This window comes from Artemia sp. Qi Xiang Cuo, chromosome 2 (assembly GCF_049724085.1).
Source record: "Artemia sp. Qi Xiang Cuo chromosome 2, ASM4972408v1, whole genome shotgun sequence".
NCBI lineage: Eukaryota > Metazoa > Arthropoda > Branchiopoda > Anostraca > Artemiidae > Artemia > Artemia sp. Qi Xiang Cuo.
In genome coordinates, this window is record NC_142795.1 from 6,088,771 (window position 1) to 6,108,301 (window position 19,531).

Here is a 19,531-nt window from a genome sequence, read left to right on the forward strand (position 1 = left end):
ATAATCAAAAGCTGGGCGGAATAGCTTCAGATAGTCTTCTCTGACATACACTATAAAACAACTTCTTTCCCACCTTCAGTTCATACACAATAGGCTCAAGGAAGAGCAAAAAACCTCCTCTTTGGCCTAAGGTACGAATTAAACTGACCTTTCTTAACTGAATATCATTCACTCATCATCCGGTCAGAGGTCTACAGTTTCTGTGAAAATAGACCCTTGCCACTTTCTCAAGATAAGCTGAAATTAGCGGAATCATATAAAAAAAGGATGAAACCAATGTGTTGTTCCCACAACGCAATCAAAGGGCAGAGTAAAAAATCTTCTTAGACAGAGGGATAATTTAGTAATTTGCAATGTTGACTTAATTGGTGAAACATCCGAAGTGGATTACAAGCATTCTATTGAGCAGAGCAGAAAAATAGCAATTATGTGCGGGCCACCTTCATAACTAATTGCTTGATAATTCGTTAAATACTTTGTCGTAACAAAAACGAAAACCGTTGAAATGGTGGAATTTTTATAGTTAGTATGATCTCATGGACTTTATCCAGCTCGACTAATTCAAGGACAACACCATTTTTAAATGATAACGTTTTCCAAGATAAAAATAGCATAAACGTGCTCACGTATGGCTAACTTATACACTAAAATCGGTATTTATTCTCATAAAAACATTTCAAGCTATGAATTGAACTACGAAAACCTTGCAAATACTTGTTTTCAATGGATCATGCAAATGAGCTAAGCAGATTCTAAAATCGCCATTGCAATTATCGGATTGAAAATTTGCAATAGTGACAATATGCGAGTAGAGATTCTGAACATTTTTTTTATTTCTTCCTTTAAAGTTGTAGGTTAAGTTTGCCACTAATAAAATGCCAACTGCACTGTTACACAGCAAATTTTACACTGGGCTAAACAAATGCGAACTTTGGTGAAAGTTCATTAAGTGCACTGTGCACAATTTTGAGATAGTTCATTCCGTGCACAATTTTCGTGTATGATCGAAGTAGGACTTCATCACTTATTATTGTAGACTGGTTTAAATTATATGCCAACTTGCTGTACGAGAAGACGTGGAAATAGAAATTCCTTTTATATAAACACCACATCGTGCTCATGTTAAGGCAAGCAGGAATAAAAAAAAGTCGAGGCTAAGACGGTATTTGTGCATTTTTTTTTACTTTCGTCTGGCACCCTCCTATCAATTTTAATACTTGAAATATCAAGTAATATTCCTAATTGTTTTTATTATGCATTTAAAAACTAAATAAAGGACACAACTGGTCAGAACACAGGCGATGCATAGTTATTTAGAGAACTTATTTCTATGTGTCTATAGTCATAAGGCCTCATTTCTCCATAATCTTTACATTTTCCTCATGCGTTAGTGTTAGTAAACTTGTGGCCTAATGTTCAGGCCTTGCTCTCTTTTTTAATAACGTTAAAAAAAAGTTGTTTCAACTGAAAGTAAGGAGCAGGATTAAAACTTAAAATGAACACCGATTTTCAAATCACACCACGAAATCCCATTTCCCCGTGTCAAATTTCCCCTGGAAAATTCCCCAATAGACTTTATTTCCCACGAAAAATTATCATGCAAAATCAGCCGCAGAAAATACCCCCCCCCCCACAAAGACCTCCGTATATTTTCCCAATAAAAAAATACTATATGTGAACAATGGGCAAATTGCGTAATTTACAGCCCTTCCTTCATGGATTATGGTGGTCATGTTTTATCTACAGGTATTTTTAATGGACCCTTCAGCTATGCTGAATCAAACGGCTGTCTCAAATTTTGATCTGATGACTTTGGGGTAAAAAAAAGAGGTAGGGGGCTATTTGCAATCTAATCTTTTTGGTCGTAAAAAGGGCCCAAGAACTTTTCATTTTCGATCGAATGAGTTCTCTCTCAAACTCCTAGGTTCACTGGTTCAATACAACCACATCTGGGATAAAAACAGCAACAATAACAACAAAAATGCAAAATTCCACGTTTTAGCATAAAGGAACTTGAAACCTCCACAGTAAGGTTCTCTGATATGCTGAATCTGATGGTGAGATTTTCATCAAGACTATTTGAATTTTTGGGGGTGTTTCCCCTCTTTTTCCTGAAATTTATATATTTAGAAACAGGATAAAAAGCAAACTCTTTTGATGTATCTCTTGTTATTAAAGTTCTGTTTTTTTTTGTTTTTTTTTTACGGTTACTATTGAGCCGAGTCACTCCTTACTTACAGTTTGGTACCACGAGCTGTTTGATTTTCACTGCCTTGTGCTAAGCTATGACGCATTGAAACCAATTCATTATTTTTTACTTCATGATTTATAACCTGGAAACCCAAGGAAACCGGAAATACAAAATTTACGCTTATAACAAATGTCTGACAAGAATAGCTGGTTCATCGGCTTGATTGTTAATCACTTCACCAGTTAATTCCTGCATTGTTACAAGGTGTAAACAATTGAGTCCGTGAATCCAATTTAATCGTTATTTCTCCTTTATTTATCAAACCAAATTTAATGATAATAACAACAGGAAAAAAAGTAATAGAAACAAATTACAATAACACTAAATAGAAAGGACACCGAACAACGGATGACTGGAGCGACACCAAAAGCTCCACATAACCACAAACATTTCTTATTAACATACTTGTGAAACTTCAACCACTCTTTAACTTTCAATTTATTTATTATATATAAAAAAAAACAAAAATACACTACCCCCCCCCCCCAACAGAGAGCAAATCTCTTAAGGCTGGATGTGTAAATAATGGGGCATACACAAAACAAAAGATCTAGTCATAATAATAGTAGTAGTAGTAATAATAATAATAGCATAATTAATTTAATTAACAAAAAAAAAAACATAACAACAAAAACTTGTTGGGCAAGAGGGGAATGAAAGGCCATCCCACCGTGGATACAAAACAAAACACACAAACAAAAATATAAAAAATTTTAAAAATCCATCATTAAAGGTAAATAAACAAACATACCATCATTAAAGGTAAATAAACAAACATTAAGAAACAATCTTTAATAATTACTTCTTTAAATACAGCTGAATTTTTTGTGATTGATCAATCTGAGTCTTATATTTATTCAAAAGCCAATTGAGCCAAGTCGATTAAAAAAAGAAGTTGATAGAGAATACAATTTTATCTGCTCCATCATTTTTTAAAGCACTTTAGATTCTTTTATAAAGCTGTGTGATACAACCAAAATAAGTTAATCCTCATTTCGATTAACTAAAAAGGAAAGTGGAAAGGAAAGGAAAAGGAAACCATATCAAGGAAAATCTACCAAAACATTTCAATCTGGAAACTTAAACAAAGTAGAGGCAATATAAGCAATAAAGAAATTAAAAATTTTGTTGTCTTTTGAATGTCAGTTAATATTTAATATAAAGAAGACAAACAGAATTAGGGACTTAATTTTATGTTTTGTATTTTGATTTATTTAGTATTCTTTTTTTTAGATATAATACAAATTAAAGGGAATATATTAAAAAATTAAAAGGGTATATATTAAATTATAAATATATTAATATTAAAAAATTAAAGGGAAAGGGATTAAAAAATACCTGACATTGGTAGATAACACGAGGTCCAGGATTATGATTGCTAAAGGGTATAAAGTTGGCAATATGACCAAACATATTTTTGTCATCAATCTCCCGGGTTGTCGTCAACATGTCCTGAAAATGAAAATGTTTGCACAATGAAATTTTTATGTCCTTTGGTCCCTAAACTGGGCTTGCTACCCATTTAGGCACTAATAACGTCTTCTTTAATTTGAGCATAGTTACTTATTAAAATACAAAATTTATTCAGACAACAGGCGGTTAAATCGCTCGGTAAATTCAGGGTGAATACCATATACCACTAGTATTTACTTTGAAGAACAAACGAAAACAATAAATCATTATGGTTTCACTTTTTCGTCTGAATTTCAAAATGGCACTATTTTTTTTTAATATGCGGTTGGAGTTGTTAGAAATAATAAGTTGCTTTATGTTTAAGGAATGGGACTAATTTAGGTTCTCTTTTAATGTAGTTGCAACTGCCGTATGTTCTCTATAATTGCTTTATGTTTAAGGAATGGTACTAATTTAGGTTCTCTTTTAATCCAGTTGCAACTGCCGTACGTTCTCTATAATTGCTTTATGTTTAAGGAATGGGACTAATTTAGGTTCTCTTTTAATGCAGTTGCAACTGCCGTACGTTCTCTATAATTGCTTTATGTTTAAGGAATGGGACTAATTTAGGTTCTCTTTTGATGAAGTTGCAACTGCAGTACGTTCTCTATAATTACTTTATCTTTAAGGAATGGTACTAATTTAGGTTCTCTTTTGATGCAGTTGCAACTGCCGTACGTTCTCTATAATTGCTTTATGTTTAAGGAATGGGACTAATTTAGGTTCTCTTTTGATGCAGTTGCAACTGCCGTACGTTCTCTATAATTCCTTTATCTTTAAGGAATGGTACTAATTTAGGTTCTCTTTTGATGCAGTTGCAACTGCCGTACGTTCTCTATAATTGCTTTATGTTTAAGGAATGGGACTAATTTAGGTTCTCTTTTAATGCAGTTGCAACTGCCGTACGTTCTCTATAATTGCTTTATGTTTAAGGACTGGGACTAATTTAGGTTCTCTTTTAATGCAGTTGCAACTGCCGTACTTTCTCTATAATTGCTTTATGTTTAAGGAATGGGACTAATTTAGGTTCTCTTTTTATGCAGTTGCAACTGCCGTACTTTATATATAATTTCTTTATGTTTAAGGAATGGGACTAATTTAGGTTCTCTTTTGATGCAGTTGCAACTGCAATACGTTCTCTATAATTGCTTTATGTTTAAGGAATGGGACTAATTTAGGTTCTCTTTTAATGCAGTTGCAACTGCCGTACGTTCTCTATAATTGCTTTATGTTTAAGGAATGGGACTAATTTAGGTTCTCTTTTAATGCAGTTGCCTTTCCGTATGTTCTCTATCCGGCCCTTCTTTTTCAAGATTTTAAAATCTGCGATTTATCATCGGTGCACATTTGCTATTTTAAATGTTGTAAATTTCTACCTGGTTTTCCAAATTATTTTAGTAATACTGAATTAGTTATGAAATTTAAAAATGAAGAGCCGTTGGAAGTAGCTAGGATTAAGAGGGATAATTTTTCTCATAAGTCTGAAAATTTTCTTATTAGGCACAACCTATTCCCCTTTTTTTCTAGAATTTAAATTATGTTTGATTTCTCGTTGTTGTTTTTTTCTTACGTATTTTATTCAGTTACGTTATTAAGCCTATTTTACATCAATGCTTTGTTTTGTTTGTTGAAGTTTTTCGTTTCCTTTTGTGATTTCATTTATGCATGTTATACACTCCTTAATTTTGAAGGAAATAAATAAATAATCCCACTAAGAAACAAATAAATATATAAATAGGCCACTGTGTGAAGTGGCCAACTAAGGCATATGCACAGGATTTTATTTTGGTGGGACAAGTCCTTTAACAGGTGAACAGAATAAAACAGGCGAATTATATGTAATTGATACAAAAATATAAGAGGTTTTAAAGAAATTGAATATCCGAGGGAGCCCAAACGGAGTTACGTAAACATGAAGGTGCTTATTCGCAAGGAAAGGGGCGCATTCAAGGAGGGAGGAGGAGGGGTTATAAGCCCACAGCCCTCTCCAACCCACTAGAGAACTTTTGTTAAGATAAAACTATCGAAAATATTAAAGAAAACTTTATATATTGTTAAATTTCAAAAAGACTTTTCTTCTTCCTCACTAATAAAATGGCCACGAATTCTCCGTCCAATGACACGCCTAATCTTTATTACCTGGGTCCCAGTCTTCTTGTCCAATTTCTATCAGAATTATCGGAAAAGATTAATTACTTCGGATTTGTTTTATCCGGTATAATTTAAAAAATGGTCTTCAATTTCTGATTTTTTCTTTTAATATTAAATTTTAGTTAACTGTCACAATTTTAGAGATTCGCGTTTGGGTTATTCCATAATTCAATATTATGTTCTTGGTTTTAAAATAAAAGGAATTTTTTCTTATTTTAACATTTCGCACTCTATGTTTTGATTTTAGAATAAAAAACAACTTTAACCTAAAACACTATTGAGAAATTATAATGTTTAAAAGGAAAAGCATGACGCAATAGTGAAAAACTTATTTGTAGAGTACTTCTTTACGCAGCCTAACTAATATAAAGTTCAGACATACTAGCAAACCGTCTAGTAGTTGTAAATACTATTGCTCGGCCAGGAAAAATACTATTGGAGACCTAATCTTTTTCGTTAAGTATAAGAAGATAGCGTTAATTGCTGCCCTATATGTTTTAATTTATTTAAATTATTTTATTAATTTTTTATCATTACATTATATCGCTGATACCATTCGGGTTTAAAACATTCCATAAATAAAGCACGAAGACTTTCCCATTTGTTTTAACTAGCTCTTTACTACCCTCAGTAGGGGAGGGTACCGCTTTACTACTCAGTAAGGTCTGTACGCAAGGGTTTTTGGCCCGTGTACCCCCTTCCCCTTGCGCCAAAGTGAAACGGAACATTCAATTTTTTCCTGATAAATAGAACTACGTATTTTGCTCTTCAACTAGGATCCAAGGCTAATAGCTACTGCTACACTTCACGGAACATAGGCCCTAGGGGTCTATGTTCCGGGGTCTATAGGCCTTAGGGGTCATAGGTTCTAGGGGTCTATTACCAACTGTGAGGGTTATCAGCCTACCCAGACAATAAAAATTCTACGTTGACGATAATCCCGTAGAAGGTGTGCCATATAGCCTATATTTGTCCTTAGCAAGCAGGATGGTAGCCAGGGTCGTATCCAGGGCGGGTACGGCCATACCCAGGGTCTGAGACTCGTAACAAAGAGTCCATGGGGTATATCATCCTTGGAGCCTTTCATGAGTTGTAAATAAAGATTCAATTACTTCTGAAAGACTATCGCTTCTTCGATTCATAGCTTCAATATCGATTTTCAATATTAATATTGAGCAAAAAGATGTTTAGCTAGCGTGCTAAACTCCTTTGTAAAAGTCTATCGATATTGATTTTTAACCTGAAAATGGCTACAGACAGAGTAGGGTGTGGCTTGAGGAATTTGAGGGAAGCATTTGGCCCTCTAGAAATTTCACAAGATTTTCTTAAAGAGCTTGTTCTAATTAAAAGAACAAGCCCGAAATGTCTGTCAGACTTGTAAAAACGTAACAAAATGTATATAAACAAATTTTTGATGCGTTTTTAAATGTAATCCCCTCCCCCCGCCCGAAGTTTCTGTCCGACTCGTAAAAACGTAAAAAAAATGTGCATAAGCAAACTTTGGATACATTTTTTTTAACCCACCTCTTCCCCGCCGAACTAAAATCATGGATACAACCCTGGTATTAGCTCTCAAAGAACCATGAGGCTGGTAAAGTTAGTGCCTAACATGTGCAAGCTGTGTGGATAGCTGCTAGCCCCTGTATAGCCGATCAGAACCAATGCCAGCAATACTCTTGCGATTGTTGTAAGGTGAACTAATGTTTCCTGTTTTGGTTCTGTGATCAGTTTTTGTAAATCGATCCGATTTTATTTTCACCAAATTATTCCAGTGAATTTACATTTCTGTTAATTCCAAACAAATTTTGAAATGTATAATAAATGTGTGCGAGGGAACAATGTGAAAAAGTTTTAGAAAACAGCCCAAATTTCTCCATTGTTAAAGTTCAAAATTGGTAACAGAAAAAATACCTTTGTCTGTACAGAATAAAAGGCTGCAAATATTTTATTATATAATTTCCTTAAACAAATAATAATAATAAATAAAATCTTTCCAAATTTGGAGAAAAGTGAAATGTCAAATTGCATTAGTTAAGAACTATAACTGATTAAAACATCTTATTAAATTTTTAAAATTGGCCAAAAAAATTCCATTAGAGCAAAATATATTTTCTGAAATGTACGACAGAAAGGAATGACGCTTTGGTCATTGTAATTAAATATTTATAGAATTTACCTCCAAAGGAACATCACAGTTATTCCTAATTACAAAATTCAACGCCTCTAAGCTCCCAATGAATAAAGTGTCCTGTGTTGGCCCATAGTGAATTGGACGCATCATCCTTCCACTTGTAGTAAATACATATATAGCTTCAGGGCCATGCCAGTCACGGGGACCATTAGCAACTTCCCATGCATTTTTCAAGAGACCATTTTCATCCTAGAGGATAGAAAGGATATAGTTTGTTAATTGTTCAGAGGTTGTTTAGTATGACATGTGTTTATTGGTCCTGGAGTGAAGTATTCATCAGAAACTATAGGGAACACCCACGCTAATTAAGCTCGGGAGGTATGAAAGATAGCATAATTAATAAGGGCCTCAGTTCTTCTGTCTGGGGTTGTTGGGGTTATCTCAAAACCAAATGGCGACCCTCTACAAAAACGATACATTCTAGAATGCCCAAATAAAAATCCTAAGCATTGAGAGTTATGAAGTTGTTTAGAACAGTAAAAACACCTTTGAAAATAAACTAAACTAGAAATTTTGAGTATTTGTAAATTTTTTCAGGATTATACCCTTACCCCCCCCCCCCCAAAAAAAAGGAGATAATATTCCTCATTGACTTTACACAATCCAAATATTTAAAAATCTAGAAATCACCATTGCCCAAGAGCCCCAAGATTTCGTATTAATATGAACTACAGCTTCTCCTCAGTGTCAACAGCAAGTGTATGAAAAAAAGAGTTTTTCAACAATTAGATATATTTTGTGTTGAGCAGTACTAGGTATAAATGGACATCCATTAGATGGTATCGTCGTAACTTATGAGCTTTTCAAAACTTTACTGAAAACGAATCAGTAGCTTCTAGAAATTCCTCCAGGACATCGTTTCTCAGCCTGGAATTGTAATACCCAGGGGGAGAGGATTTACTATCCAACAGACAAAGGGTTGCAGCTGGCCAGAAAAAATTAACGCTCATGCACAAACTAAGTTTTACCCATTAATTAATAGATTTCAAACTGGCGCACACAGATGTTGATAGAATAGAAAAACAAATACTTACAAAATGAAAAAGCATACATTGATGAATAAATAATGAGGCAATTATGCTCTGCTGATTATACCCTGGCAAGGTCATGGAGGCATATCAGAATATCTTAATCAGTTTCTACATGTATATATATATATATATATATATATATATATATATATATATATATATATATATATATATATATATATATAGTAGAAACTGATAAAGATATTCTGATATGCCTCCATGACCTTGCCAGGTATATCAGCAGAGCATATTGCCTCATTATTTATTCATCAATGTATGCTTTTCATTTTGTAAGTATTTGTTTTACTTAAAATATGAACTAAGGAGGTGTGAAGCAGAGGCCACGGATAAAATTGCCGAGGATCTGGAAGATGCAGCTAGACGGCATAATACTAAAATATTGTACTGACATGTTAACAAATTGAGAGGGAGTAGTCAGCGCCGACTTTAAAGGCTCAGTTAAAGATTGGAATGGGGCCCCAATTAGCGATAAGGAAAAAACTAAAGAGAGATGGGCCTAACATTTTGAGAATTTTCTTAACAGATATAGAGTTGAAGGAAGAGATATAAAGGAAAATGAAAAAGTTCGTGATACCTTGAATGTGAAGGAAGATTTGTTTTGTGAGGAGGAATTAGCAACAGTACTAAAAGGACTAAAAAATAATAAGGCTCCAGGTGCTGATAGGGTGGTAAATGAGTTTCTTAAATATGATGGCTCTAAGGTTAGGAATAAGTTACTGAAGATTATGAATATGATTTCTGAAAAAGGGGAAGTACCTAACGATTTTAGGAAAACCTTAATTAAGCCAATTTATAAGAAAAGTGATAAAAGTGAGTGTGGTAATTATTGAGAGATTAGTCTGGTCTCTGTAGGTAGTAAATTACTAAATAATATGATACTTTTTACACTGAGAGATACCGTAAACTAAGTTTTAAGAGGAGATCAGTGCGGCTTTCGAAAAGGTTGTGGATGTATCGACCTAATATTAATTCTTAGGTGAACAATTGAGAAGTTCCTAAGTTTTTTAACACCTTTAGTCCTCAGTTTTATAGATTATGAGCAAGCGTTCGACTCTGTTCATAGAACAGCTTTAGTGAAGGTCTTATCCTTGTATAGTATACCAGACAAATACATTAACGTGATAGTGCTTATGTACAAGAATAAAACTGCTGCGGTTAAGGTAGGAAATGAAGTTAGCAGCTGGTTTTGTATTAAATCAGGAGTTAAGCAGGGTTGTGTTCTATCCCCCTTTATATGGATTATTTTGATGGACATTGTCTTAAGGAGCACAGGAAAGGCAATGGGAGACCACGGAATCAAATGGGAGGGAAATTTCTCCTGGACTTAGATTTTGCTGATGATGTAAGCATCCTAGATGAAAGTGTGAGCAAAATGAATGAAGTTTTAGAGGTTTTGCAAGTTCAGGGTGCTAGAATAGGTTTGAAAATTAATGTTAAAAAGACTAAGTCACTAAGGCTAGGAATAAGTGAAGGTGAAAAGGTGAAGTTGGGTAATGAAAAGATTGATCAGGTGGAGAGATTCACTTACCTTGGTAGTATTATTAGTAAAGATGATTGGAGCAGTGAAGATATCAAAACTAGAATAGCCAAGGCCCAGTGTATTTTTTCACAGTTGAAAAAAGTTTAAAAGAATGGCTAGATAATTCTACAAGTCAAAACTTGACTATTGTAAGCTACAGTGATAACAGTGGTCAAATATGGCTCTGATACATGTATGCTTAGTAAAATGGAGAAAGATTTGTTATATGTTGCCCAGGGAAATTGACTAAGGATGGTTCTGGGTACCGGGCTGACTGACCGTATTTCAAACAATAGGCTATACGAAAAATGTGGTTCAATATCGCTCTCTAGGGCTACAATGAAAGAAAGGTTGAGGTGGCTAGGGCACGTTGTGCGGATGAAGGATGACAAATTGCCGAAGATTGTTCTTTTCGGCCAACCGTCTAGGGCTAAACGGAAAGCAGGTCGTCCTCGTCTGGGCTGGGAGGACGTCATAAAGAAAGATTTAAAGGAAATGGGAACTTCATGGGTGGGCGTAAAAAGGGAGGTTTTGAATAGATTGGGAGGGAGGAGGAGCGTGCATAGCTGTGTTGGTCTCAGGCGGCTTGGTGCTGCTGTGAGTTGGTAGTAGTAGTAGTAGTAGTAGTATATAAATATATATATATATATATATATATATATATATATATATATATATATATATATATATATATATATATATATATATATATATATATATATATATATATATATATATATATATATATATATATATATGTATATATATCTAGATATATATATAGACATATATATATATATACATATATATTTAATCTGTCATCCTTAATACGTGGAAAGTGTCATAGCCCTCTCAACCTTTTTCTCATTATAGCCCTAGAAAGAAGGCTTGAACCACGTTTTTTGTACAGCTTACTGTTTGAGATGCGGTCAGTCAGTCGGATACTCAAAACAATCCTTAGGCAATTTCTCTGAAACACATCAAGCAAATCATCCTGGTTCTGAACCGTGTATACCTCCAAATATGGTTCTGAACCGTGGGCACTCCAAGAAAACGGTTTCTTGGAGTGCCCACGGTTCAGAACCATGTTCGATCACTGTCATCACTGTAGCTTTCAATATTCCAACCTTGGTTCGCAGACCTATCTTACTATCCCTCAGAACGTTTTTCAACTGTGAAAAAACACCCTGAACCCTGGCTATTCTACTTTTAACATATTCACTGCACCCACTGTCTTTATTAATAATACTACCTAAGTATGTGAATCTGTCCAATTGATCGACCTTCTTGTTACACAACATTACCTATTCACTTTCACTTTCACTTTCTCCTAGTCTTGGCAACTTCGTCTTCTTAAAATTAAAAATTTCAAAGATATTCTTGCACCATGAACTTGTAAAACCTTTAACAGTTCATTCGTTTTGCTAGTATTTTCACATAGGATACTTAAATCATCAGCCTAATCTAAATCTAGGAGAGTTTTACATCCTCGTTTAAATCTGTGTTCTCCCATTGTATTTGATGCGCTTCTTAGGATACAGTCCACCAAAATGATCAAAATAAATGGAGATAGAACGTAACCCTGATTAACTACTGATTTAAAACAAAACCAGCTGCTAACTTCTTTTCTTACCTTAGAGGTAGCAATGTTAAAATTATAAATACCCTTGCTTCGTTCGGGCAGCAGCTCGTGCCTTCGGTACCGAAAAATACAGAACAACACAATGATTTTTAGCACATGGATAGTCCCTGCACTTAAACTCAAGATTTATCAGCTTTTTCACTTACTATTTATGGCTGTTATTATAGGAAAATGATTAGAATCGGTCACGGTGCAAAGGTGCCATGCCTGGGAAGACTGATCGCAGTGCCAGATGGAAAAATTTCAAGGCCAGAACTTCTATCACGTTCTTTGAATGAAGTAACAAGTTTATTTTCTTATTCAAAGGTTGCGTGTCAACCAAGAAGAAAAAGTTACTAGCAATGACATTTAACTAAGTTTAGTATTCTCCAGACAGCCCTTCAAGTTGTATTTTTCCTAACTTCGAGTGTTCCAGAACTTAATTCCAATTACCAATTACCAATTACCAATTACCAATTACCAATCATTAAGTATTCGCTATTAACTTCAGTGGCATACTACAACAAATTTGGCATCTAAAAAAAATTTAGCCCCCTAAAAAATGAATGATGAAAGGAGCTATCATTTTACTCCATTCTGCATTTACGATTATTGCTTATTATTTTGTTTTATTAGGTGCCTCGGAACGGAAAAAAATAGTTAATTGAAAGTGATAATTGAACTCGGGAACACACCAATTATCATAGAAGATTTGCCAAAGAGAGAGAATATGGCGATGTCGCCAACTTCTATAAATAACTTTCAATAACAAATTGTTTTAACAATAATAAAATGAGTATATTAATAAGCTCTCTTGAACAAAAAATATTGATAAGAAGTAAGTCAGGAATTATGAATTGCATCCCTCCTGAGATGGACGTATCGTTGAAGTAGGACTTCACATATGGTAAGTCCGCAAAACCGAAACTGAAAATAGCTTAGCAACAGCCACCGAGCGTCCTTTTTTTCGTTTTTCTAGTGGGACCATTTTGTTGTTGAGCGCTGTTTGACAGACAGCCCTGTAGAAACAGGACACTATTGTTCATTTTTTCTAAATGCTAAAATTTCAAAAAAGCCGGATTGTACAAAACTAAGCAAATGGAAGAGCTGATTGAAAATGAAAAAAAAAACTGGAAAATACCAGTATTATCTTCTTTTTCTTCCTTAAATACTCTGATACTGCAACAGCATGTATCATATCTACATAGCCAGAAATGACGCCATCCACCACGATTGCAGCTTCTTGTCCTTTTGATTGTTTCAGACTATCTGATGACCTTATTTGGATCCCAAGTGTTTTTCGGCACTTGTTTAGCCTAGCTTGAACTTCATCTCGTTCAGATTTGACCTGGGTGGTAATTTGACACTCTTTACAGAGAAAAAGGATGAGACCACATTGCGCTCCATCTGGAGATTCAATGATGCATATGAAACCTTAAAGAAAGATTTATAGATGACTCATTTTGAAACTCTCATAGAGGGTGTTTTTGTTTGTTTTTTTTTGCAACAATTTCAGCTCAAATAACGTTGCGCAAAATTTCCTGAATCAAGAACAGGGAATTATCATAGAATTAATGAGCCTATATGAACCCTCAGTTCCGTGATATAACATAATCTGTTTCAGAGAACCTAAACTTTACGATGCCACAACGTGGCCATTTTGTACCTTGACATAATATCATTAACGTTTTCACAAACTTGATCGACCTTCTTGTTACACAACATTACCTTTTCACTTTCACTTTCTCCTAGTCTTGGCAACTTCGTCTTCTTAAAATTAAAAATTTCAAAGATATTCTTGCACCATGAACTTGTAAAACCTTTAACAGTTCATTCGTTTTGCTAGTATTTTCACATAGGATACTTAAATCATCAGCCTAATCTAAATCTAGGAGAGTTTTACATCCTCGTTTGACAATAATAATAATAATAAAAAAAGAGAAAAAAAAATCAATTTGAAAACTTAATATCACTTCTCCCTAGTAATTTGTGTAGTAGTTTGCAGTTTGCACTTTTCCTCTTTCATTAAATAAGACTTTAATTGCATAGAAACTTATAATGAATTTCTTAAGGGTTTTTACATGCCTAGTGGGCGGCCCATAAAAGCTAAAATAAAACAATTTCAAACAAAATGCACAAAAAAAGTCTGCCAAAGAAGATTTCCAGAAAGGGGCAGTTTATTTTAAGTTTTACGCGACTGAGCGTGAAATTTCGGTCAAAAGTAAGAGCCGAGCTAAAAATACAGTTCTGCAAACCATTTCATGAGATTATTCAAATCGGTGTATAAGGTATTTTCCAAGCTTAGGCTCCTTAATCAATATTGAGAAAAGCGTTTGAAAAGCGCTAAGGTTTGAAAAGCATAGAGAATGTTTTGTTGTTTTCCCTCTTAATTGCATCCGATAGTATTGTTATTGTTATAGTATTGTTATACATCAGAGGTGTTATATCATTGCATCTTTTATATCCTATATTGTATTTTGTTAGTGTGTGTGTGTGTATTTTTCTTTTTCCTTTTTAATCCTCTATCAGCATATTATGTTTGTAAAGAGGGTATAAGTAAATTATTATTATTATTGTTGAGATAATATCAAAGCTCCATAAAATCAAGTAACTACCTAAAACCAGATTATTCTTATTTTTGTGTTAAACAGTGTACAACATAATACAGGGTAAATTTCTATACCCTGTAAAAGTAGCATATATATATTTCAAAATCAGTCCACTTTGAGTTTAGAATCGCTCGGGTGCTGAACTGCACCAGTTATTTTCACCACCAAATTATCACAAAAGGAAACTGATTGTACTGGAATATCCAACTTCTAAATGTGAAACAAAAACATTAATGGTCAAAAGTCATTGCTGAAACTGATTTTGGAATCTTGAAAAGTTATTTTTTCTTTTTTTTTTAATGAACAACTAAATATCAATCTAAGATTTTATGTTCTTTTTTTTTAACGAAAAACTACACAGGCGGTCGATTCAAAAAGTACGTCGTCCGTAAATGGGGTGAGAAGGGGTCATTTATAAGGGTTGAAAAGATAATGAAACTTCTGTGGGGGGGGGGGGGGATAAGGAATGAAGCTTAGAATAGATGGGATAGAGGACGAGTGAAAACAGCAGTGTTAGGCCCAAGCGGTTTGGAGCTGCAGTGAGTTACTAGTAGTAGTAGTAGTAGTAGGAGGAGTACTTTGATATTAGAAAGGCGCTATGACTGCATTATGTATATTAAACAGTGCCTCTAAAACATACCTCAAATTAGCCAATTAGTCTAAACATGCTTAAATTAGCCGAATTATTCTTCATCAAAAACATATCACTGAAGGAAATGCTTTACTTAAAGATCAAACTTTTAGACGTGAAAAATTAATTTAAAAGGTAATAAATCATGGACGAAACTGGACTTGAAATACTTAAAAGGATTTTCATTTGTTTTATTAAATGAACCAATCAATATCAACTTAAAACTTTGCCTTTTTTACTGGAAAATTATATCGACCTTCGATGCAAGAGCGACACTAAGAGCAATTGGAATACAGCTAATTAAATAAATCGTTAATTAGTAGTGACATCTCGATAAAAAAAAGACGAAAAAGGAGTAAACCTGTACAAAACTAGCGCTAAAAAATATAAATAATCTACTTTTATTCACAAGTAGAATGAATGACTAATGAACTAGAGCTTTGATATAGAGCTGAGCCTTACCTTTGGTGTATGGCTGAATTTGTCGCATATCAGATACTTTCATGTTTTGATAGCTGGATCCTTTGGCTACTTTAAAAAACTGCGCGATGTAGCCCTGCCTATTGTTCACTTCAACAATGTTCGTGATGCCTATAACAAGACAATGTAATGATAGAATTTCGAAAAAAATAACACCATTTTTGGAAACCTGTGTATTATTCTTAAGTAATCTTAAGTGGTTGCATAAATTGTATGCATGAATCGAAATGAGAGCCAAATGACTTCTAAATGATTTTTTATTACTATTCTTTATTTTTGAAAAAAATTCTTAACGACAAATATATGACAAAAAAATTTCATATCAAAGGCTTCGTTTTCTAATTATTTTGCAAAATATTGAAAACCAGATAAAAATAACAGAAAATATACTAAGAGATTGGATAATAAATCCCACCAAAATTTTGAGACAGCCACTTTGCTCAAAGTAGTTGAAAGGTCCGGAAATTATGTATTTGAGGATGACAAACCTCCCCCCCCCCTACAGCCCTCAGTGCAAGGGTTGTAAAATACATCCTGGGGGCATGTAAGGTTTATATAGAAAAGGTGATCGTATAAACTTCGGAGGGGGCTCATTGGATTGCTAATCAGAAGTTCTAGTGTCCTTTTTGAGTAATCAGAGGGTGATACCTCTCCCCTCCCCAAACCTCGTATTTTCCCGAAATCTGATAGAAATTTTAAGATGGCCATTTGTTGACGTAACAAACTTCGAAAGAGGCTCATTTGATTGAATATTGAAAGGGACAGTGCCCTTTTAATAGTCAAAACCGATTGAAAGGCAACAAGCTCCCCCCCCCCCCTCACGCCCACCAATTCCCAAAACACATCTAATCAAAATTTGGAGATAGCCATTTTGTTCAGCGTATTTGAAAAGTCTGGAAATTATGTCTTTGAGGATGAGAACCGTCCCCCCCCCAGAGCACTCAGCGCAAGGGTTGTAAGTTATGCCCCGAGGGCATATAGGGTTTTTATGGAAAGGGTGATCGTAAAAACTCTAGAATGGGCTCATTTGATTGGAACTCAGATGTTCTAGTGCCCTTTTTATGAGCCAAAGTGATTGGAGGGCAGCCACCCTCCCCCACGTCGTATTTTCCACAAATACATCCAATAGAAATTTTAAGATAGTCAGTTGTTCAAAAATAGTCCAAAGATCATAATCAGCTAGTATTGGGTGATATTCAATATTGATATTGATATATCGATATATAGGAGCAAATGAAACTCAAAGAGGAAAAAAAATGACAAAAAGAAAAATAAAATCAAAAAAGGTGAAAAAACGAGGATTTTGTCAGCCAGTGGGGAACTACGAAGAAGAAGAAATATGCAAATATTTCGACAAGGACCTCCGCCGAATCGTCCACAGTGCTAAGCAAAAAAGAAAGGAAAGAAAAAGAAACCAATGAAAATCGAACCTTTCGAAGTTTACTTGCCAACGACAGAACAGAAACTAAATAAGAACCAGGTTGCAATCAATGAAAAAGAAATCTACCAAGATGATTGGGCAATAATCCTTTGTCTTGCCATAGCTTTGGCTGGCCTACAAATTAATTCATCATTTGATGTGCAAATAGGTTCTCTCAAGTTATACCGGGTGAAAATATTCATTGAATCCTTCAAAATTAAACTGTCGTAAATTGGGCTCAATGAAATATCTCCAGTATCTCTATTTCCTGCTAAATTTCGGTTCATGTATTTTTTTTTTTTATCTCAATTACCTCTTTAAAAGTTTGTGGTAGGCCATTTACAGAAGATATTAAGGTTGCCTCGTTAAAAAGAACCAGAAGGGTCGGATTTACGAAAATATGCGAAGCCAATGCCGAATCAAAGTTGTCATTGTTATTTTTTAATTTCAGGGACTTATCTATTGAAATTTTGTGTTCATGCAAATGTTCACCTAGTTGTTGATGGGTCCTACCAATGTAAAATTTCCCACATGAACACGGGATTCTGTAGACACCACTGCCCAGTACAGGGTCAGTTTTATCCTTTCCTGATTTATCCTGATATCTTAAAATGGCCGAGAAGAAAAGCAGTGATGCATCTAATCTATTGACTCATACATGCTGATACTCAGCATAGATACCTGCATCCTTAAGTTGGTATAGCCTGTTCTCAAGCTCAAAAAAAGTTTAAAGAGGGGGAACTGTCAAATGATACTGATGACCTCCAAAAGGGCTCGGCTGCATAAAATACCTTATAGGCTTATAGGCCTTGCTCATATAACAGAGTTGGCTTTTTATGCTGATTCAAAATATATAAGATTCATTCAGTTTAATGTTCCCATCAAAAGATACGAGCCTGAGAAAATTTGCGCGATTTTCAAAAAAGGACAAAAACACCCCAAAAAGTCAAGAAATCTTAATGAAAAGTGCACCAAACAGATTCAGCATATTATGGAACATCCAAAAAGTCAAGGAATCTTAATGAAAAGTGCACCAAACAGATTCAGCATATCATGGAACCATTCATATCATGGAACCAACAGATTCAGCATATCACAGATTCAGCATATCATGGAACACCCCAAAAAGTCAAGGGATCTTAATGAAAAGTGCACCAAACATATTCAGCATATCATGTATCATGGAACCATTCATATCATGGAACCAACAGATTCAGCATATCATGGAACACCCCAAAAAGTCAAGAAATCTTAATGAAAAGTGCTCCAAACAGATTCAGCATATTATGGAACATCCAAAAAGTCAAGGAATCTTAATCAAAAGTGTACCAAACAGATTCAGCATATTATGGAACCATTCATATCATGGAACCAACAGATTCAGCATATCACAGATTCAGCATATCATGGAACACCCCAAAAAGTCAAAGAATCTTAATAAAAAGTGCACCAAACAGATTCAGCATATCATGGAAACATTCATATCATGGAACCAACAGATTCAGCATATACAGATTCAGCATATCATGGAACACCCCAAAAAGTCAAAGAATCTTAATAAAAAGTGCACCAAACAGATTCAGCATATCATGGAAACATTCATATCATGGAACCAACAGATTCAGCATATCACAGACTCAGCATATCATGGAACACTCCAAAAAGTCAAGGATTTTTAATGAAAAGTGCGCAAAAGAGATTCAGCATATCATGGAACCATTCATATCATGGAACCAACAGATTCAGCATATTACGGAACACCCCCAAAAGTCAAGGAATCTTAATGAAAAGTGCACCAAACAGATTCAGCATATCATGGGCCCATTCCTCATGGAAACATTCATATCATGGAACCAACAGATTCAGCAAATCACAGATTCAGCATATCACGGAACACCCCAAAAAGTCGAGGAATCTTAATGAAAAGTGCACCAAACAGATTCAGCATATGATGGAACCCTACTCTAAAGATTTCAACCTCCCCCTTTGCAAAAATGTTGAATTTTGTATTTTTTGTCAGAAGAAAGATCATGGGTAAGTGTTTATTTTTTCTTTTTTTATTTTATTTTTCGTCAGGGTGATCATATCAAAGCAATGACCCAAGAATATTGGAGGGAAACTAGCCCCCCTCCCACGCCCTTTTTCCCTGAGATC

General features: G+C 34.5%; 1 protein-coding gene across 1 annotated transcript in view; it reads right to left on the bottom strand.

Annotated features, from left to right (window-relative positions):
• The window catches only part of LOC148954843 (DNA-directed RNA polymerase I subunit RPA2-like), a 132,206-nt gene that overhangs the window by 59,935 nt on the left and 52,740 nt on the right, over positions 1-19,531 (bottom strand). Inside the window, exons 10-13 of the mRNA XM_089098895.1 lie at positions 15,940-16,068; positions 13,379-13,671; positions 8,031-8,234; positions 3,590-3,703 (exon numbers count right to left, since the gene is read on the bottom strand). Of these exons, the coding sequence (XP_088955021.1) occupies positions 3,590-3,703; positions 8,031-8,234; positions 13,379-13,671; positions 15,940-16,068 (740 nt within the window). The remainder of the gene's footprint in view (positions 1-3,589; positions 3,704-8,030; positions 8,235-13,378; positions 13,672-15,939; positions 16,069-19,531) is intronic.